The sequence below is a fragment of the Cyanistes caeruleus genome, chromosome 29 (assembly GCF_971803275.1).
Source record: "Cyanistes caeruleus chromosome 29, bCyaCae1.hap1.1, whole genome shotgun sequence".
Classification (NCBI taxonomy): domain Eukaryota; kingdom Metazoa; phylum Chordata; class Aves; order Passeriformes; family Paridae; genus Cyanistes; species Cyanistes caeruleus.
This window is the reverse complement of record NC_141729.1, coordinates 3,595,203-3,617,320: the sequence shown is the minus strand read 5'-3', so window position 1 is coordinate 3,617,320 and position 22,118 is coordinate 3,595,203. Positions and strand designations below refer to the sequence as shown.

At 60.9% G+C, this 22,118-nt stretch overlaps 1 protein-coding gene across 1 annotated transcript; it reads left to right on the top strand.

Annotated features, from left to right (window-relative positions):
- Window positions 1-368: 368 nt before the first annotated feature.
- DDX56 (DEAD-box helicase 56) lies at window positions 369-20,825 on the top strand. The gene is made up of 14 exons (XM_086865450.1): window positions 369-481; window positions 1,149-1,310; window positions 2,931-3,091; window positions 4,647-4,817; window positions 5,799-5,889; window positions 7,211-7,455; window positions 8,725-8,838; window positions 9,719-9,868; window positions 11,416-11,510; window positions 12,384-12,457; window positions 14,303-14,392; window positions 16,141-16,246; window positions 18,096-18,184; window positions 19,416-20,825. Exons 1-14 carry the CDS (start codon window positions 419-421, stop codon window positions 19,497-19,499), a joined length of 1,695 nt encoding a protein of 564 aa, XP_086721576.1. The 5' UTR covers window positions 369-418; the 3' UTR covers window positions 19,500-20,825.
- Window positions 20,826-22,118: the final 1,293 nt, after the last annotated feature.

Here is a 22,118-nt window from a genome sequence, read left to right as displayed (position 1 = left end):
GGCTCCAGAAATTCGGCTGAGTGTTCTAAGTGTGTTTTAGTGCTGGTTGAGGGGGTGAATCCCCCCAAAAATCCATTGGGGGGGGGGGGTAAATCACCCCAAAAATCCATCGTGGGGGGGTAAATCACCCCAAAAATCCATCGGGGGGGTGAATCCCCCTAAAAATCCATCGGGGATGGTGGTGGGGGTTAAATCCCCCCCCAAAAATCCTTTGGGGGGGGTGAATCCCCCCAAAAATCCAGCGGGGGGGGCTGTGGGGGGGTGAATCCCCCCAAAATCCATCTGGGGGTGTTGTCAGTCCTCCACCGCCAGGGGGCGCTGTGCGCTCCCAGCGGCTCTGCCGGCGCTCTGGCCGCAAGACCGGAAGTGTCTGTGGTCGGCGCCACCGGAAGTGCCTCTGTTGGCGGTGTGGGCGGACATGGCGGCCGCTGTGGAAGCGAAGGGGTTCGAGCACATGGGGCTGGACGCGCGGCTGCTGCGGGTGAGGGGGAAACGGGGCACCGGGAGCAGGGCTGGGGCCGCGGGGAGGCTCTGAGGGGCCGGGGAGGAGCGGGTTGGTGGCGGGGAGCGATGGCCGGGGTCCCGTGAGGGGAGGGGATGGGGACATTGGGGACCCCCTGAGGGGGACAAGGTCGTGAGGGCCCGGGGGTCCCGTGAGGGGAGGGGATGGGGACCTGGGGGTCCCTTTGGGGACATTGGGGTCCCTTCAGGGGTGGGGGAGCCCTGAGGGGACACTGGAGTCCCCCCAGCATCGGGAGGGCACTGGTGACACTGGGGACTGTCCCCACGGGGCTGGGGTGACACTGGGGACTGTCCCCATGGGACTGAGGTGACACTGGGGTGACACTGGGGTGACACTGGGGACTGTCCCCACGGGGCTGGGGTGACACTGGGGACTGGGGTGACACGGGACTGTCCCCATGGGACTGAGGTAACACTTGGTGACATTGAGGTGACACTGGGTCACACTGGGTGACCCTGGGTGACACTGGTGACACTGTCCCTGCAGGCGGTGGCCGAGCTGGGCTGGTCAGTCCCCACGGCCATCCAGGCCCGGGCCATCCCGCTGGCCATGGAGGGCCGGGCTGGTCACACTGAGGTGACACAGGGTCACACTGAGGTGACACTGGGTGACACTGTCCCCGCAGGCAGTGGCCGAGCTGGGCTGGTCAGTCCCCACGGCCATCCAGGCCCGGGCCATCCCGCTGGCCATGGAGGGCCGGGATCTGCTGGCCCGGGCCAGGACGGGCTCCGGGAAGACGGGAGCGTACGGATTGCCCGTGCTGCACAAACTGCTGGCCATCAAACAGGTCTGGGGACACTGGGGACACTGGGGACATGGGGACACTGGGGACACTGGGGACACTGGGGACACTGGGGACACTGGGTACGGATTGCCCGTGCTGCACAAACTGCTGGCCATCAAACAGGTCTGGGGACACTGGGGACACTGGGGACACTGGGGGACACTGGGGGACACTGGGGACCTGGGGACATGGGGACACTGGGGGCACTGGGGACCTGGGGACATGGGGACACTGGGTACGGATTGCCCGTGCTGCACAAACTGCTGGCCATCAAACAGGTCTGGGGACATGGGGACACTGGGGGACACTGGGGACACTGGGGGACACTGGGGACATGGGGACACTGGGTACGGATTGCCCGTGCTGCACAAACTGCTGGCCATCAAACAGGTCTGGGGACATGGGGACACTGGGGACACTGGGGACACTGGGGGACACTGGGGACACTGGGGGACACTGGGGGCACTGGGGACATGGGGACACTGGGGACATGGGGACACTGGGTACGGATTGCCCGTGCTGCACAAACTGCTGGCCATCAAACAGGTCTGGGGACATGGGGACACTGGGGGACACTGGGGACACTGGGGGACACTGGGGACATGGGGACACTGGGTACGGATTGCCCGTGCTGCACAAACTGCTGGCCATCAAACAGGTCTGGGGACATGGGGACACTGGGGGACACTGGGGACATGGGGACACTGGGGACACTGGGGACATGGGGACACTGGGTACGGATTGCCCGTGCTGCACAAACTGCTGGCCATCAAACAGGTCTGGGGACATGGGGACACTGGGGACACTGGGGACACTGGGGGACACTGGGGACACTGGGGGACACTGGGGGCACTGGGGACATGGGGACACTGGGGACATGGGGACACTGGGTACGGATTGCCCGTGCTGCACAAACTGCTGGCCATCAAACAGGTCTGGGGACACTGGGGACACTGGGGGACACTGGGGACACTGGGGACACTGGGGACATGGGGACACTGGGGGCACTGGGGGCACTGGGGACACTGGGGACATGGGGACACTGGGGACATGGGGACACTGGGGGGCACTGGGGACATGGGGACACTGGGGACATGGGGACACTGGGGACACTGGGGACATGGGGACACTGGGGGACACTGGGGGACACTGGGGACACTGGGGACATGGGGACACTGGGGGACACTGGGGGACACTGGGGGACACTGGGGACATGGGGACACTGGGGGGCACTGGGGACATGGGGACACTGGGGACATGGGGACACTGGGGACACTGGGGACATGGGGACACTGGGGGACACTGGGGGACACTGGGGGACACTGGGGACATGGGGACACTGGGGACAGTGGGGGCACTGGGGGACACTGGGGACAGTGGGGTCACTGGGGACATGGGGGACACTGGGGACACTGTGTGTCCCCTCACATCCGGGTGTGTCCCCATGTCCCCTGTGTGTCCCCATGTCCCCTGTGTGTCCCCCGTGTGTCCCCCGTGTGTCCCCATGTCCCCTGAGGTCCGGCTGTGTCCCCCGTGTGTCCCCATGTCCCCTGAGGTCCGGCTGTGTCCCCTGTGTGTCCCCCGTGTGTCCCCATGTCCCCTGAGGTCCGGCTGTGTCCCCAGGCGGGCCCTGCGGTACCCCAGGCCGTGCGGGCGCTGGTTCTGGTTCCGTCGGCGGAGCTGGCGCGGCAGGTGGGGCACACCCTGCGGCGCCTGGCCGCCTTCTGCGGCCGCCAGCTGCGCGTGGCCGAGCTCTGCGGCCACTCGGACCTCGCTGAGCAGCGGTCAGTGACCCCCGAGACCCCTGAGACCCCTCCCCATTGACCCCTGAGACCCCCTGACCCCTGAGACCCCTGAGACCCCCTGAGACCCCTCCCCATTGACCCCTGAGACCCCCTGACCCCTGAGACCCCCCTGCTGACCCCTGAGACCCCTCCCCATTGACCCCTGAGACCCCCTGACCCCTGAGACCCCTGAGACCCCCTGAGACCCCTCCCCATTGACCCCTGAGACCCCCTGACCCCTGAGACCCCCCTGCTGACCCCTGAGACCCCTCCCCATTGACCCCTGAGACCCCTCCCCATTGACCCCTGAGACCCCCCTGCTGACCCCTGAGACCCCCTGAGCCCCCTCCTTGGCTGACCCTTACCCCCAAACTGCTTTGACCCCCTGGGTGTCCCCTCGATGTCCCCAAACACCCCTGACCCCTCCCAGTGTCCCCTCGATGTCCCTGACCCCTCCCTGGCTGTCCCCTGGCTGTCCCTGACCCCTGAGTGACCCCTGGGTGTCCCCTGGGTGTCCCCAAGCCCCCCTGACCCCCTGGGTGACCCCTGTGTGTCCCCAGGCCGGTGCTGATGGAGCAGCCGGACATCGTGGTGGGCACTCCTGGCCGTGTCCTGGCTCACATGGCCGGGCAGTGACCCCTGGGTGTCCCCTGAGTGACCCCTGGGTGTCCCCTGGGTGTCCCCAAGCCCCCCTGACCCCTGGGTGACCCCTGGGTGTCCCCAAGCCCCCCTGACCCCTGTGTGTCCCCAGGCCGGTGCTGATGGAGCAGCCGGACATCGTGGTGGGCACTCCTGGCCGTGTCCTGGCTCACGTGGCCGGGCAGTGACCCCTGGGTGTCCCCTGGGTGACCCCTGGGTGTCCCCAAGCCCCCCTGACCCCTGTGTGTCCCCAGGCCGGTGCTGATGGAGCAGCCGGACATCGTGGTGGGCACTCCTGGCCGTGTCCTGGCTCACGTGGCCGGGCAGTGACCCCTGGGTGTCCCCTGAGTGACCCCTGGGTGTCCCCTGGGTGTCCCCAAGCCCCCCTGACCCCCTGGGTGACCCCTGTGTGTCCCCAGGCCGGTGCTGATGGAGCAGCCGGACATCGTGGTGGGCACTCCTGGCCGTGTCCTGGCTCACATGGCCGGGCAGTGACCCCTGGGTGTCCCCTGAGTGACCCCTGGGTGTCCCCTGGGTGTCCCCAAGCCCCCCTGACCCCTGGGTGACCCCTGGGTGTCCCCAAGCCCCCCTGACCCCTGTGTGTCCCCAGGCCGGTGCTGATGGAGCAGCCGGACATCGTGGTGGGCACTCCTGGCCGTGTCCTGGCTCACGTGGCCGGGCAGTGACCCCTGGGTGTCCCCTGGGTGACCCCTGGGTGTCCCCAAGCCCCCCTGACCCCTGTGTGTCCCCAGGCCGGTGCTGATGGAGCAGCCGGACATCGTGGTGGGCACTCCTGGCCGTGTCCTGGCTCACGTGGCCGGGCAGTGACCCCTGGGTGTCCCCTGAGTGACCCCTGGGTGACCCCTGGGTGTCCCCAAGCCCCCCTGACCCCTGGGTGACCCCTGTGTGTCCCCAGGCCGGTGCTGATGGAGCAGCCGGACGTCGTGGTGGGCACTCCTGGCCGTGTCCTGGCTCACGTGGCCGGGCAGGCTCTGGCCCTGCGGCCGTCCCTGGAGGTTCTGGTTCTGGACGAGGCGGATCTGCTGCTCTCCTTCGGCTTCGGCGACGACATCAAGGCCCTGCTCTGGTGGGGACAGCGGGGGGACAGGCCTGGGGGGTTTTGGGGGGCTCTGGGGGGTTTTGAGGGGGGTCTGGGGGGTTTTGGGGGGGCTCTGAGGGGGTTTTGGGGGGCTCTGGGGGGTTTTGAGGGGGGTCTGGGGGGTTTTGGGGGGTTTTGGGGGGGCTCTGAGGGGGTTTTGGGGGGCTCTGAGGGGGTTTTGGGGGGGGTCTGGGGGGGCCCTGAGGGGTTTTGGGGGGCTCTGGGGGGTTTTGGGGGGCTCTGAGGGGGTTTTGGGGGGCTCTGGGGGGGCTCTGAGAGTTTTTGGGGAGCACTGAGGGGTTTATGGGGGGCTCTGAGGGGGTTTTGGGGGGCTCTGGGGGGTGTTGGGGAGCTCTGAGGGGTTTTGGGGGGCCCTGAGGGGTTTTTGGGGGGCTCTGAAGGGTTTTGGGGAGCACTGAGGGGGTTTTGAGGGGGGTCTGAGGGGTTTTGGGGAGCACTGAGGGGGTTTTGGGGGGCTCTGAGAGTTTTTGGGGAGCTCTAAGGGGTTTTTGGGGTGCACTGAGAGGTTTTGGGGTGCACTGAGAGGTTTTTGGGGGGCACTGAGGAGTTTTGGGGTGCACTGAGAGGTTTTTGGGGAGCTCTAAGGGGTTTTTGGGGTGCACTGAGAGGTTTTTGGGGAGCACTGAGGGGGTTTTGGGGGACTCTGAGGGGTTTTGGGGGGCTCTGAGGGGTTTTTGGGGGGCTCTGAGAGTTTTTGGGGAGCTCTGAGAGGTTTTTGGGGAGCTCTGAGAGGTTTTTGGGGTGCACTGAGAGGTTTTTGGGGAGCTCTAAGGGGTTTTTGGGGAGCTCTAAGGGGTTTTTGGGGAGCTCTGAGAGGTTTTTGGGGTGCACTGAGAGGTTTTTGGGGAGCTCTAAGGTGTTTTTTGGGGTCCCCATGCCCTCAGAGGGGTTTTGGGGTGCCCCAGGGGGCGGTTTTGGGGTTCCCCTGACGCCCCCGTGCCCCCCCAGCCACCTGCCCAAGATCTACCAGGCCCTGCTGGTGTCGGCCACCCTCAACCCCGAGCTGGAGGCGCTGCAGGAGCTGGTGCTGCACAACCCCGTGAGTTTTGGGGGGATTTGGGGGATTTTGGGGGGATTTGGGGGATTTTGGGGGGTTTTGGGGTTTTTTGGGGGGTTTTGGGGTTTTTTGGGGGGTTTTGGGGGGGTCTGAAATGGGGTTTGGGGATTCCACAGGTGGAAAACGCCAGGATATGGGAACACCCCATCCCATTCCGCGTTTTTAACCCCAAATTCTGGGTTTTTAACCCCAAATTCCGGGTTTTTAACCCCAAATTCCAGGTTTTTAACCCCAAATTCCCGTTGCAGGTGCATGTTCTCCCCCCGGAGCCGCGGCTGCCGGGCCGCCTGCAGCTGCAGCAGTTGCAGCTGCTGGGAATTCGGGTTTTAACCCCAAATTCTGTGTTTTTAACCCAAATTCCGGGTTTTTATCCCCAAATTCCATGTTTTTAACCCCAAATTCCAGGTTTTTAACCCCAATTTTGGTTCCAGGTGCATGTCCTCCCCCCGGAGCCGCGGCTGCCGGGCCGCCTGCAGCTGCAGCAGTTGCAGCTGCGCTGCAGCTCGGAGGAGGACAAGTTCCTGCTGCTGGGAATTCGGGTTTTAACCCCAAATTCCTGGTTTTTAACCCCAAACTCCAGGTTTTTAACCCCAAATTCCAGGTTTTTAACCCCAAATTCCCGTTGCAGGTGCATGTTCTCCCCCCGGAGCCGCGGCTGCCGGGCCGCCTGCAGCTGCAGCAGTTGCAGCTGCTGGGAATTCCTGGTTTTTAACCCCAAATTCCAGGTTTTAACCCCAAATTCCAGGTTTTTAACCCCAAATTCCAGATTTTTAACCCCAAATTCCATGTTTTTAACCCCAAACTCCAAGTTTTTAACCCCAAATTCCAGGTTTTTAACCCCAAACTCCAGGTTTTTACCCCAATTTTGTTTCCAGGTTCATGTCCTCCCCCCGGAGCCGCGGCTGCCGGGCCACCTGCAGCTGCAGCAGTTGCAGCTGCTGGGAATTCCTGGTTTTTAACCCCAAATTCCGGCTTTTTAACCCCAAATTCCGTGTTTTTAACCCCAAACTCCAGGTTTTTACCCCGATTTTTGTTCCAGGTGCATGTCCTCCCCCCGGAGCCGCGGCTGCCGGGCCGCCTGCAGCTGCAGCAGTTGCAGCTGCTGGGAATTCGGGTTTTAACCCCAAATTCCATGTTTTTAACCCAAATTTTGGTTCCAGGTTCATGTTCTCCCCCCGGAGCCGCGGCTGCCGGGCCGCCTGCAGCTGCAGCAGTTGCAGCTGCTGGGAATTCCTGGTTTTTAACCCCAAATTCCAGGTTTTTAACCCCAAACTCCAGGTTTTTACCCCGATTTTTGTTCCAGGTGCATGTCCTGCCCCCGGAGCCGCGGCTGCCGGGCCGCCTGCAGCTGCAGCAGTTGCAGCTGCGCTGCAGCTCGGAGGAGGACAAGTTCCTGCTGCTGGCGGCGCTGCTGCGGCTGCGGCTGCTGCGGGGCCGGGCTCTGCTCTTCGTGGCCGGGCTCTCCCGCGCCTTCCGCCTCAAACTCTTCCTGGAGCAGTTCGGCATCGCCGCCTGCGCCCTCAACCCGCAGCTGCCCGCCCGGTCACGGTGCGGGGGGCTGGGGATCCCCGGGGGGCTGGGGGGGCTGGGGATCCCCAGGGGGGGCTGGGGTCTCACCTGATCCCTGTGCGGGGGGGCTGGGGATCCCTGGGGGGCTGGGGGGGCTGGGGGATCCCCGGGGGGGCTGGGGGGGCTGGGGATCCCTGGGGGGCTGGGGGATCCCTGGGGGGCTGGGGGTCTGGGGGATCCCCGGGGGGCTGGGGGGGCTGGGGATCCCGGGGGGCTGGGGGGGCTGGGGATCCCTGCGGGGGGCTGGGGGGGCTGGGGAATCCCTGGGGATCCCTGGGGGTGCTGGGGTCTCACCTGATCCCTGTGGGGGATCCCCGGGGGGCTGGGGGGGCTGGGGGATCCCCAGGGATCCCTGCGGGGGGGCTGGGGGGGCTGGGGGGGCTGGGGTCTCACCTGATCCCGGTTTGGGGGGTCTGGGGATCCCGGGGGGGCTGGGGGCTGCTGGGGTCTCACCTGATCCCTGTGGGGGATCCCTGGGGGTGCTGGGGGGGCTGGGGTCTCATCTGATCCCTGTGGGGGATCCCTGGGGATCCCTGCGGGTGCTGGGATCTGCTCTGAGCTCATTGGGGGGGCTGGGGGATCCCTGGGGGGCTGGGGGGGCTGGGGGATTCCCGGGGGCTGGGGGGGCTGGGGATCCCTGGGGGTGCTGGGGTCTCACCTGATCCCGGTTTGGGGGGGCTGGGGATCCCTGGGGGTGCTGGGGTCTCACCTGATCCCTGTGGGTCACACTGGGGTGGCCCTGGTGACACTGAGGTGTCCAGGGTGTCACTGAGGTGTCCCTGCTGATGTCCCTGTCCCTGTCCCAGGTGTCCCTGATGTCCCTGTCCCTGTCCCAGGTGTCCCTGATGTCCCTGATGTCCCCTGTCCCTGTCCCCATGGCAGGTGTCCCTGCTGTCCCTGTCCCAGGTGTCCCTGCTGTCCCTGTCCCTGCTGTCCCTGTCCCAGGTGTCCCTGCTGTCCCTGTCCCAGGTGTCCCTGATGTCCCTGTCCCTGTCCCAGGTGTCCCTGATGTCCCTGTCCCTGCTGTCCCTGTCCCAGGTGTCCCTGATGTCCCTGTCCCTGCTGTCCCTGTCCCAGGTGTCACTGATGTCCCTGTCCCTGTCCCAGGTGTCCCTGATGTCCCTGTCCCTGCTGTCCCTGTCCCAGGTGTCCCTGATGTCCCTGTCCCAGGTGTCCCTGCTGTCCCTGATGTCCCTGTCCCTGTCCCAGGTGTCACTGATGTCCCTGATGTCCCTGTCCCTGTCCCAGGTGTCACGTCATTGCCCAGTTTAACCGAGGTCTCTACGATTACATCGTGGCCACCGACGAGGAGGGGACAGCGGAGCCACCCCGGCACCGCCCGCGCAGGGAGGGGACAGCCAGGTGACACCGGGGGGTGACAACGGGGGTGGCACCGGGGGTGGCACCGGGGGTGGCACCGGGGACAGCCAGGTGACACCGGGGGTGGCACTGGGGGTGGCACCGGGGGTGGCACTGGGGACAGCCAGGTGACACTGGGGGTGGCACCGGGGGTGGCACCGGGGGTGACACTGGGGGTGGCACTGGGGACTGGGGGTGGCTCTGGGGACAGGGGGTGGCACTGGGGACAATCTGATCAGCCATGGGGACAGTGTGCCACCCCCTGTCCCCCAGGAAGGGTGGCAGTGGCAGGGGACAGTCCCCAGGGTGTCCCCATGTCCCTGAGTGTCCCCTGTCCCCCAGGAAGGGTGGCAGTGGCAGGGGACAGTCCCCGCAGTGTCCCCATGTCCCCAGGGTGTCCCCAGGACCCTGAGTGTCCCCTGTCCCGCAGGAAGGGTGGCAGTGGCAGGGGACAGTCCCAGCAGTGTCCCCAGAGTGTCCCCATGTCCCTGAGTGTCCCCTGTCCCCCAGGAAGGGTGGCAGTGGCAGGGGACAGTCCCCGCAGTGTCCCCATGTCCCCAGGGTGTCCCCAGGACCCTGAGTGTCCCCTGTCCTGCAGGAAGGGTGGCAGTGGCAGGGGACAGTCCCCGCAGTGTCCCCAGGACCCTGAGTGTCCCCTGTCCCGCAGGAAGGGTGGCAGTGGCAGGGGACAGTCCCTGCAGTGTCCCCATGTCCCCCAGGGTGTCCCCATGTCCCCAGAGTGTCCCCAGGGCCCTGAGTGTCCCCTGTCCCCCAGGAAGGGTGGCAGTGGCAGGGGACAGTCCCTGCAGTGTCCCCATGTCCCCCAGGGTGTCCCCATGTCCCCAGAGTGTCCCCAGGGCCCTGAGTGTCCCCTGTCCCCCAGGAAGGGTGGCAGTGGCAGGGGACAGTCCCCGCAGTGTCCCCAGGACCCCGAGTTCAGCGCCTCCCGTGGCATCGACTTCCAGAACGTCGCCGCCGTCGTCAACTTCGATGTCCCCGGCTCGGTGGAGTGCTACATCCACCGTGTGGGCAGGTGTGTCACCTCTGTCACCTGTGTGTCACCTGTGTCATCTGTGTGTCACCTGTGTCACCTGTGTGTCACCTCTGTCACCTCTGTGTCACCCCAGGGTGTCACTGCTGTCCCCGGCTCGGTGGAGTGCTACATCCACCGTGTGGGCAGGTGTGTCACCTGTGTCACCTCTGTGTCACCTGTGTCACCTGTGTGTCACCTGTGTCACCTGTGTGTCACCTCGGTGGAGTGCTACATCCACCGTGTGGGCAGGTGTGTCACCTGTGTCACCTGTGTCACCTGTGTCACCTGTGTCACCTGTGTGTCACCTCGGTGGAGTGCTACATCCACCGTGTGGGCAGGTGTGTCACCTGTGTCACCTCTGTGTCACCTGTGTCACCTGTGTGTCACCTGTGTGTCACCTGTGTCACCTCTGTCACCTGTGTGTCACCTGTGTCATCTGTGTCACCCCTGTGTCATCTGTGTCACCTGTGTGTCACCTCGGTGGAGTGCTACATCCACCGTGTGGGCAGGTGTGTCACCTGTGTCACCTCTGTGTCACCTGTGTCACCTGTGTGTCACCTGTGTCACCTCTGTCACCTCTGTGTCACCTGTGTGTCACCTCTGTGTCACCTCGGTGGAGTGCTACATCCACCGTGTGGGCAGGTGTGTCACCTGTGTCACCTGTGTGTCACCTGTGTCACCTGTGTCACCTGTGTGTCACCTGTGTCACCTCTGTCACCTGTGTGTCACCTGTGTCACCTGTGTCACCTGTGTGTCACCTGTGTCACCTCTGTCACCTCTGTGTCACCTCGGTGGAGTGCTACATCCACCGTGTGGGCAGGTGTGTCACCTGTGTCACCTCTGTCACCTGTGTCACCTGTGTCACCTGTGTCACCTGTGTCACCTGTGTGTCACCTCGGTGGAGTGCTACATCCACCGTGTGGGCAGGTGTGTCACCTCTGTCACCTCTGTCACCTGTGTCACCTCTGTGTCACTGTGTGTCACCTGTGTGTCACCTCGGTGGAGTGCTACATCCACCGTGTGGGCAGGTGTGTCACCTGAGTGTCACCTGTGTCACCTGTGTCACCTGTGTCACCTGTGTGTCACCTGTGTCACCTCTGTCACCTCTGTGTCACCTGTGTGTCACCTGTGTGTCACCTCGGTGGAGTGCTACATCCACCGTGTGGGCAGGTGTGTCACCTGTGTCACCTGTGTGTCACCTGTGTCATCTGTGTCACCCCTGTGTCATCTGTGTGTCACCTGTGTGTCACCAGGGTATTGCTGGTGTCACCCCAGGGTGTCCCCAGGGTGTCCCCTGTCCCTAAGGTGTCCCCAGGGTGTCCCAGCTGTCCCCAAGGTGTCCCAGTTGTCCCCAGGGTGTCCCAGCTGTCCCCAGCTGTCCCCAGGGTGTCCCCAGGGTGTCCCAGGGTGTCCCAGTTGTCCCCAGGGTGTCCCAGCTGTCCCCAGGGTGTCCCAGCTGTCCCCAGGGTGTCCCCAGGGTGTCCCCAGGGTGTCCCCAGGGTGTCCCAGCTGTCCCCAGGGTGTCCCAGCGTGTCCCCTGTCCCCAGGACAGCCCGTGGGGACAGGCCGGGCACGGCGCTGACGCTGGCACTGCCACACGAGCTGGAGGCGCTGCGGCGCATCGAGGACGCGCTGGCCGGAGGTGAGGGGACACTGGGGACACTGGGGACACTGGGGGGGGATTGGGGACACTGGGGGGGATTGGGGACACTGGGGACACTGGGGGGGATTGGGGACACTGGGGACACTGGGGACACTGGGGGGGATTGGGGACAATGGGGACACTGGGGACACTGGGGACACTGGGGGGGATTGGGGACACTGGGGGGGATTGGGAACACTGGGGGACACTGGGGGGGTTGGGGACAATGGGGAGGATTGGGGACACTGGGGACACCAGGGGGGGTTTGGGGACAGTGGGGACACTTGGGGGGATTGGGGACAATGGAGGGGTTTGGGGACACTGGGGGGGTTTGGGGACACCAGGGGGGTTTGGGGACACCAGGGCAGGGTTTGGGGACACCAGGGGGTTTGGGGACACCAGGGTGGGGTTTGGGGACAGCAGGGGGTGTGGGTGTGGGGACAGCGGGGCAGGGTTTGGGGACACCAGGGGGTGTGGGGACAGCGGGGGTGTCGGTTTGGGGACACCAGGGGGGTCCCAGGGGGTTTGGGGACACCAGGGGGTTTGGGGACACCGGGGGGGGTTTGGGGACACCAGGGGGTTTGGGGACACCAGGGGGGTTTGGGGACACCGGGGGGGGTTTGGGGACAGCAGGGGGTTTGGGGACACCGGGGGGTTTGGGGACAGCAGGGGGTTTGGGGACAGCAGGGGGTGTGGGGACACCGGGGGGGTTTGGGGACACCAGGGGGTTTGGGGACACCGGGGGGGGTTTGGGGACGCCAGGGCAGGGTTTGGGGACACCAGGGGGTTTGGGGACACTGGGGGGTGTTTGGGGACGCCAGGGGGGTGTGGGTGTGGGGACAGCGGGGACAGGAGGTGACAGTGTCCCCACAGAGGACGGGCAGTCCATGCTGCAGCCCTACGAGTTCCGCATGGAGGAGATCGAGACCCTGCGGTACCGCTGCCGGGTGAGGGGACACGGGGACATGGGGACAGCGGGGGACAGCCTGGGGACACCGGGGGACACACCTGGGGACAGCTGGGACAGCCTGGGGACACCGGGGGACACACTGGGGACACCTGGGGACATGGGGACAGCTGGGGACATGCTGGGGACATGGGGACAGCGGGGGACATGGGGACAGCTGGGGACATGGGGACACCTGGGGACACCGGGGGACAGCGGGGGACAGCTGGGGACATGGGGACACCTGAGGACAGCTGGGGACACCTGGGGACACCTGGGGACATGGGGACAGCTGAGGACAGCAGGGACAGCGGGGGACAGCCTGGGGACACACTGGGGACACCTTGGGGACACCTGGGGACACACTGGGGACATGGGGACACCTGGGGACACCTCGGGGACACCTTGGGGACACCTGGGGACAGCCTGGGGACAATGAGGGACTGCTGGGGACACACTGGGGACAGCCTGGGGACACCGGAGGGGCTGGTGCCACCGTGTCCCCTCCCGGGGATGCAATGGGGGTGTCCCCTGTGGTGTCCCCACATCCCAGTGTCCCCAATGTCCCCAATGTCCCCATGATGTCCCCAATGTCCCCAATGATGTCCCTAATGTCCCCAGGACGCCATGCGCGCTGTCACCAAGCAGGCCTGTCCCAGTGTCCCCAATGTCCCCATTAATGTCCCCATTAATGTCCCCAATGTCCCCAATGTCCCCAATGATGTCCCCAATGTCCCCATTAATGTTCCCAGGACGCCATGCGCGCTGTCACCAAGCAGGCCTGTCCCAGTGTCCCCAATGTCCCCAATGATGTCCCAGTGTCCCCAATGTCCCAGTGTCCCCATTAATGTCCCCAATGTCCCCAACAGGACGCCATGCGCGCTGTCACCAAGCAGGCCTGTCCCAATGTCCCAATGATGTCCCCATTAATGTCCCCAATGATGTCCCCAATGTCCCCATGATGTCCCCAGGATGCCATGCGCGCTGTCACCAAGCAGGCCTGTCCCAATGTCCCTAATGATGTCCCCAATGTCCCCAATGTCCCCAACAGGACGCCATGCGCGCTGTCACCAAGCAGGCCTGTCCCAATGTCCCCAATGTCCCCATTAATGTCCCCAATGTCCCCAGGATGCCATGCGCGCTGTCACCAAGCAGGCCTGTCCCAATGTCCCCAATGTCCCCATTAATGTCCCCAATCTCCCCAGGATGCCATGCGCGCTGTCACCAAGCAGGCCTGTCCCAGTGTCCCCATTAATGTCCCAGTGTCCCCAATGTCCCCAATGATGTCCCCAGGACGCCATGCGCGCTGTCACCAAGCAGGCCTGTCCCAATGTCCCTAATGATGTCCCCAATGTCCCCAGGACGCCATGCGCGCTGTCACCAAGCAGGCCTGTCCCAATGTCCCCATTAATGTCCCCAATGTCCCCAGGATGCCATGCGCGCTGTCACCAAGCAGGCCTGTCCCAGTGTCCCCATTAATGTCCCCATTAATGTCCCCATGTCCCCAGGACGCCATGCGCGCTGTCACCAAGCAGGCCTGTCCGTGTCCCCAATGATGTCCCCAATGTCCCCAATGTCCCCAGGACGCCATGCGCGCTGTCACCAAGCAGGCCTGTCCCAGTGTCCCCAATGTCCCCATTAATGTCCCCATGATGTCCCCAGGACGCCATGCGCGCTGTCACCAAGCAGGCCTGTCCCAATGTCCCTAATGATGTCCCCAATGTCCCCATTAATGTCCCCAATGTCCCCAGGATGCCATGCGCGCTGTCACCAAGCAGGCCTGTCCGTGTCCCCATTAATGTCCCAGTGTCCCCAGTGTCCCCATTAATGTCCCCAATGTCCCCAGGACGCCATGCGCGCTGTCACCAAGCAGGCCGTGCGCGAGGCTCGGCTGCGGGAGCTGCGCCAGGAGCTGCTCAACTCCGAGAAACTCAAGGTGATTGATTAATGAGTGATTAATGAGTGATTAATGAGTGATTAATTAGTGATTAATGAGTGATTAATTAGTGATTGATTAGTGATTAATGAGTGATTAATGAGTGATTAATTAGTGATCAATGAGTGATTAATGAGTGATTAATGAGTGATTAATTTGTGATTAATGAGTGATTAATGAGTGATTAATTAGTGATTAATTAGTGATTAATGATTTATTAATGAGTGATTAATTAGTGATTAATAAGTGATTAATGAGGAATGGGGGATTTTTTCCCCAAAATCCTTTTTTAGCGGGGTTTGGGGCAGCAATTAGTGATCAATTAGTGATTAATTAATGATTAATTAGTGATTAATTAGCGATTAATGAGGAATGGGGGATTTTTGGGGGGATCTTTAATGAGGAATGGGGAATTTTTCCCCAAAATCCGTTTTTAGCGGGGTTTGGGGCAGGAATGAGCGATTAATGAGTGATTAATGAGTGATTTATTAGTGATTAATTAATGATTAATTAGTGATTAATTAGTGATTAATTAGTGATTAATTAGTGATTAATGCGTGATTAATGAGGAATGGGGGATTTTTTCCCCAATTCCCGTCGTTTTAGCGGGGTTTGGGGCAGGAATTAGCGATTAATGAGTGATTTATTAGTGATTAATTAGTGATTAATTAGTGATTCATTAGTGATTCATTAGTGATTCATTCGTGAATAATGAGTTATTGAGTGATTAATTAGTGATTAATTAGTGATTAATAAGTGAATAATGAGGAATGGGGGATTTTTTCCCCAAAATCCTTTTTTAGCGGGGTTTTGGGCAGGAATTAGTGATTAATTAGTGATTAATGAGTGATTAATGAGTGATTAATTAGTGATTAATGAGTGATTAATGAGTGATTAATTAGCGATTAATGAGGAATGGGGGATTTTTTCCTCAAATCCTTTTTTAACGGGGTTTGGGGCAGGAATTAGCGATTAATGAGTGATTAATGAGTGATTAATTAGTGATTTATTAGTGGTTAATGAGTGATTTATTAGTGATTAATTAGTGATTAATGAGGAATGGGCGATTTTTGGGGGCATTTTTAAATGAGGAATGGGGAACTTTTCCCCAAAATCCTTTTTTAGCGGGGTTTTGGGCAGGAATGAGCGATTAATGAGCGATTAATGATTGATTTATTAGTGATTTATTAGTGATTAATTAGTGATTAATTAGTGATTAATGAGGAATGGGGGATTTTTGGGGGGATTTTTTTTGATTTTTGAATGAGAAATGGGGGATTTTTTCCCAAAATCCTTTTTTAATGGGGTTTGGGGCAGGAATTAGCGATTAATTAGTGATTAATTAGTTATTAATTAGTGATTAATTAGTGATTAATTAGTGATTAATGAGGAGTGGGGGATTTTTGGGGGGATCTTTAATGAGAAATGGGGGATTTTTTCCCCAGATCCTTTTTTAGCGGGGTTTGGGGCAGGAATTAGTGATTAATGAGTGATTAATGATTGATTTATTAGTGATTAATAAGTGATTAACTAGTGATTAATTAGTGATTAATGAGGAGTGGGGGATTTTTGGGGGGATATTTTAATGAGAAATGGGGGATTTTTTCCCCAAAATCCGTTTTTAGCGGGGTTTTGGGCAGGAATGAGCGATTAATGAGTGATTAATGATTGATTTATTAATGATTTATTAGTGATTAATTAGCGATTAATTAGTGATTAATGAGGAGGGGGGTTCTGGGGGTTTGCAGGTTTATTTTGAGGACAATCCCCGGGATTTGGAGGCGCTGAGACACGACCGGCCCCTGCACCCCGCGATCGTCCAGCCCCACCTGGGGCACGTCCCCGAGTACCTGGGTGCGGGAAAAATGGGGGGAAAACGGGGAAAACGGGAAAAATGGGGAAAAAACGGGGGAAAACGGGAAAAACGGGGAAAAACGGGAAATAATGGGGAATAATGGGGGGAAAACGGGAAATAATGGGGAATAATGGGGAAAAAACGGGGGGAAATGGGAAAAATGGGGAAAAAACGGGGGGAAAACGGGAAAAAACGGGACAAAAATGGGGAAAAACGGGACAAAAACGGGCAAAAACGGGGGGAAAATGGGAAATAATGGGGGGAAAACGGGGGAAAACGGGAAAAATGGGGAAAATGGGGGGAAAACGGGAAAAATGGGAAATAATGGGGGGGAAAACGGGGGGAAAACGGGGGAAAATGGGAAAAATGAGGAAAAATGGGAAAAACGGGGCAAAAACGGGAAAAAATGGGGGGAAAATGGGAAATAATGGGGGGAAAATGGGGGGAAAACGGGGGGAAATGGGAAAAATGGGGAATAACGGGGGAAAATGGGGGGAAACGGGCAAAAAACGGGAATAATGGGGGGAAAAAGGGGGGAAAACGGGAAAAATGGGGAATAATGGGGGGGAAAACGGGGGGAAAACGGGCGAAAACGGGAAAAATGGGGAAAAACGGGGGAAAATGGGAAAAATGGGGGGAAAACGGGAAATAATGGGGAATAATGGGGGGAAAACGGGGGGAAATGGGAAAAAACGGGCAAAAAACGGGGGAAAATGGGAAAAAACGGGACAAAAATGGGGAAAAACGGGGGAAAACGGGCAAAAATGGGAAAAATGGGGAAAAATGGGGGGAAAACGGGGGAAAATGGGAAAAATGGGGAAAAAACGGGGGAAAATGGGAAAAAACAGGACAAAAATGGGGAAAAACGGGAAATAATGGGGAATAATGGGAAATAATGGGGAATAATGGGGGGAAAACGGGGGGAAAACGGGGGAAAATGGGAAAAAACGGGACAAAAATGGGAAAAACGGGGCAAAAACGGGAAAAAACGGGACAAAAATGGGGAAAAACAGGGGGAAAACGGGGGAAAACGGGAAAAATGGGGAAAAACGGGGGGAAAACGGGGGAAAACGGGCAAAAACAGGACAAAAATGGGGAAAAACGGGGAGAAAACGGGGGAAAACGGGAAAAATGGGAAATAATGGGGGGAAAACGGGAAAAATGGGGAAAAAACAGGGGAAAACGGGAAAAATGGGGAAAAAACGGGGGAAAACGGGGAAAAAATGGGAAATAATGGGGAGAAAACGGGAAAAATGGGAAAAATGGGGGGAATACGGGGAGAAAACGGGGGAAAACGGGAAAAATGGGGAAAAAACGGGAAAAATGGGGGGGAAAACGGGGGGGAAATAGGGAAAAATGGGGGAAAATTGGGGAAAAATGGGACAAAAATGGGGGAAAATGGGGGAAAAACGGGGGGAAACGGGGGGAAACGGGAAAAATGGGAAAAATGGGGGAAAACAGGGGAAAAATGGGAAATAATGGGAAAAAAAGGGACAAAAATGGGGAAAAATGTGGGGAAAAATGGGAAAATAATGGGAATAAAAAGGGAAATTATGGGGAAAATAATGGGGAAAATAATGGGAATAAAAAGGGAAATAACGGGGAAAATAATGGGAATAAAAATGGGGAAAATAATGGGGAAAAACAGGAAAAATGAGAAATAATGGGAAAATATGGGAAAAAAAGGGGAAAAAATGGGGAAATAATGGGGGGAAATGGGAAAAAATGGGGGGAAAATGGAGAAAATCGGGGGGGAAATGGGGGAAAATGGGGGGAAAATGGGAAAAAGGGGGGAAATGGGGTCTGGGGGTGGATTTGGGGTGCAGTGACCCCTCTGTGCCCCCCCAGTGCCCCCCAGTCTCCGCGGCATCGCCGACCCCAACCCCAAAAAGAGGAAAAGTCTCCGAGGGGCCGGGGCCCGGCGCGGGGGGAGCAAGGTGAGGGACCCCAAAATCCCCCCCTGAACCCCAAAAATTCCCCAAATTCCAACCCCTGCACCCCCTGGGGTCCTGCTGGGGGCGAGGGACCCCCCCCAAAACCTCCCCCAAACCCCTGAAACCCCCCCAAAATCCCACAAATCACCCCAAAATCCCACAAATCCTTCCCAAAATCCCACAAATCCCCCCAAAATCCCACAAATCCCCCCAAAATCCCACAAATCCTTCCCAAAATCCCACAAATCCCCCCAAAATCCCACAAATCCCCCCAAAATCCCACAAATCCCCCCAAAATCCCACAAATCCTTCCCAAAATCCCACAAATCCTTCCCAAAATCCCACAAATCCCCCCAAAATCCCACAAATCCCCCCAAAATCCCACAAATCCTTCCCAAAATCCCACAAATCGCCCAAATCCCCCCCAAATCCTTCCCAAAATCCCACAAATCCCCCCAAAATCCCACAAATCCCCCCAAAATCCCACAAATCCTTCCCAAAATCCCACAAATCCCCCCAAAATCCCACAAATCCTTCCCAAAATCCCCCAAATCCCCCCAAAATCCCACAAATCCTTCCCAAAATCCCACAAATCCCCCCAAAATCCCCCAAATCCCCCCAAAATCCCCCAAATCCCCCCAAAATCCCACAAATCTTTCCTAAAATCCCCCAAATCCCCCCAAAATCCCACAAATCCTTCCCAAAATCCCACAAATCCCCCCAAAATCCCACAAATCCTTCCCAAAATCCCACAAATCCCCCCAAATCTTTCCCAAAATCCCCCAAATCCCCCCAAATCCCCGAAATCCCCCCAAAATCTCCCCCAATCCCACAAATCCCCCCAAATCCTCCCGAAATCCCTGAAATCCCCCCCGAATCCCCCCGGCCCCCCCAAAATCCCCCCCAAATCCCTGAAACCCCCCCAGAATCCCCCCCAAACCCCCCGACTCCCCCCGGCCCCCCCAAATCCTCCCCAATTCCGCAAAAACCCCCCAAAATCCCCCCAGCCCCCCAAAATCCTCCCCCAAACCCCCCCAGAATCCCCCCAGCCCCCCCAAAATCTCCCCCAAGCCCCTGAAACCCCCCCAAAACCTCCCCAAATCCCTGAAACCCCCACAAAACCTCCCCAAATCCCTGAAACCCCCACAAAATCCCCCCCAAATCCCTGAAACCCCCCAGCCCCCCCAAACCCCCCGATTCCCCCGGCCCCCCTGAGCGTGCCCCGTCCCCGCAGCCCCGCGGCTCCGGCAACCCCCTGCAGAGCTTCCGCTACAGCCGCAGCGGGGACAGGCGGGGGACAGCGGGGGACAGCTCCTGAGACAGCTGGGGACAGCGGGGGACAGCTCCTGAGACAGCGGGGGACAGCGGGGGACAGCTCCTGATCACCTGGGGACAGCGGGGGACAGCTCCTGAGACAGCTGGGGACAGGCGGGGGACAGCGGGGGACACCCCCTGAGACAGCGGGGGACAGCGGGGGACAGCTCCTGAGACAGCGGGGGACAGCGGGGGACAGCTCCTGAGACAGCTGGGGACACCTGGGGACAGCTGGGGACACCCCCTGAGACAGCTGGGGACAGCGGGGGACAGCGGGGGACAGCTGGGGACAGCTGGGGACAGCTCCTGAGACAGCTGGGGACAGCGGGGGACAGCTGGGGACACCTGGGGACAGCGGAGGACAGCTGGGGACACCCCCTGAGACACCCCCTGAGACACCTGGGGACAGCTGGGGACACCCCCTGACACACCTGGGGACACCTGGGGACAGCGGGGGACAGCTCCTGAGACACCTGGGGACACCTGGGGACACCTGGGGACAGCTCCTGATCACCTGGGGACACCTGGGGACACCCCCTGAGACAGCTGGGGACACCTGGGGACACCTGGGGACACCCCCTGAGACAGCTGGGGACACATGGGGACACCTGGGGACACCCCTGATCAGCTGGGGACACCCCCTTGCCCCCTGCTGTTACCCCAGTGCCACCTTGGGGACACCGGTGTCACTCTGAGCCCCTGGGGCCACCCCCTGTGTCACCCTGGGGACCCGGCTGTCCCCTCTGTGTCACCCTGGGGACCGGGCTGTCCCCCCCTGTGTCACCCTGGGGACCCGGCTGTCACCCGTGTGTCACCCTGGGGACCCGGCTGTCCCCCCTGTGTCACCCTGGGGACCCGGCTGTCACCCCCTGTGTCACCCTGGGGACCGGGCTGTCCCCCCCTGTGTCACCCTGGGGACCCGGCTGTCCCCTCTGTGTCACCCTGGGGACCCGGCTGTCACCCCCTGTGTCACCCTGGGGACCCGGCTGTCACCCCCTGTGTCACCCTGGGGACCCGGCTGTCCCCTCTGTGTCACCCTGGGGACCCGGCTGTCACCCCCTGTGTCACCCTGGGGACCCGGCTGTCCCCTCTGTGTCACCCTGGGGACCCGGCTGTCACCCCCTGTGTCACCCTGGGGACCCAGCTGTCCCCTCTGTGTCACCCTGGGGACCCGGCTGTCACCCCTGTGTCACCCTGGGGACCGGGCTGTCCCCTCTGTGTCACCCTGGGGACCCGGCTGTCCCCTCTGTGTCACCCTGGGGCCACCAGGGCCACCCTGTGTCCCCCCCCTCCGAGGAGCTGGTGACAAATAAAGGTGCCAAGGAGCCGCTCTGGTGTCCCCTGGTGTCCCCTGGGCTGGGGACAGGGCTGGGTGGGGGCTGGGGACAGGTTGGGGACAGGTTGGTGACACCCTGGTGACACTCTGGGGACACTCTGGGGACAGGCTGGGCAAAGGTGGCAGGGCGGGCCCCCCCCGTTATCGTCCCCCGATATCGTCCCCAAGGCCACCGGGCCATAAACAGAGGGACAAGGACACCCGGGGGTGGCACCGAGCGGGGACCCGGGCGGCGGGGGTGGCACTGAGCGGCGACATCGGGGGTGGCACTGAGCGGCGACATCGGGGTGGGGGTGGCACTGAGCGGTGACATCGGGGCGGGGGTGGCACTGAGCGGTGACATCGGGGATGGCACTGAGCGGCGACATCGGGGTGGGGGTGGCACTGAGCGGCGACATCGGGGTGGGGGTGGCACTGCCCGGCGACATCGGGGTGGGGGTGGCACTGAGCGGTGACATCGGGGATGGCACTGCCCGGCGACATCGAAGGCGGGGGTGGCACTGAGCGGTGACATCGGGGTGGGGATGGCACTGAGCGGTGACATCGGGAGTGGCACTGCCCGGTGACATGGAGGGTGGGGATGGCACTGATCGATGACATCGGGGTGGGGATGGCACTGAGCGGCGACATCGAGGATGGCACTGCCCGGCGACATCGAAGGCGGGGGTGGCACTGAGCGGCGACATCGGGGTGGGGGTGGCAGTGCCCGGCGACATCGGGGGTGGCACTGAGCGGCGACATCGGGGTGGGGGTGGCAGTGCCCGGCGACATCGAGGGTGGGGATGGCACTGCCCGGGACATCGGGGGTGGCACTGAGCGGTGACATCGGGGCGGGGGTGGCACTGAGCGGCGACATCGGGGGTGGCAGTGCCCGGCGACATCGGGGGTGGCAGTGCCCGGCGACATCGGGGATCCAAGGGCCTGAAGCCGCCCGGCCCCGGGACAGAGGGCAGCGGGTGGCAGCGGGTGGCACTGTCACACTGTCACACGGGGTGGCACTGGGGTGGCAGTGTCACGTGGGGAGGCACGGGGAAGGCACGTGGGTGGCACTGCACACACTGGCGCACGGGGGTGGCACTGTCGCACGGGGGTGGCACTGTAGCACGGGGATGGCACTGTCGCACTGGCACACGGGCGTGGCACCAGCCTGACCCTGTCACCACCGGGGTGGCCCTGTCCCCGCAGGGTCCCTCCCCACGGCCTGGGGGACACCTGGGGGACACCGGGGACACCGGGGACACCTGGGGGGACACCGGGGACACCTGGGGGACACCTGGGGGACACCGG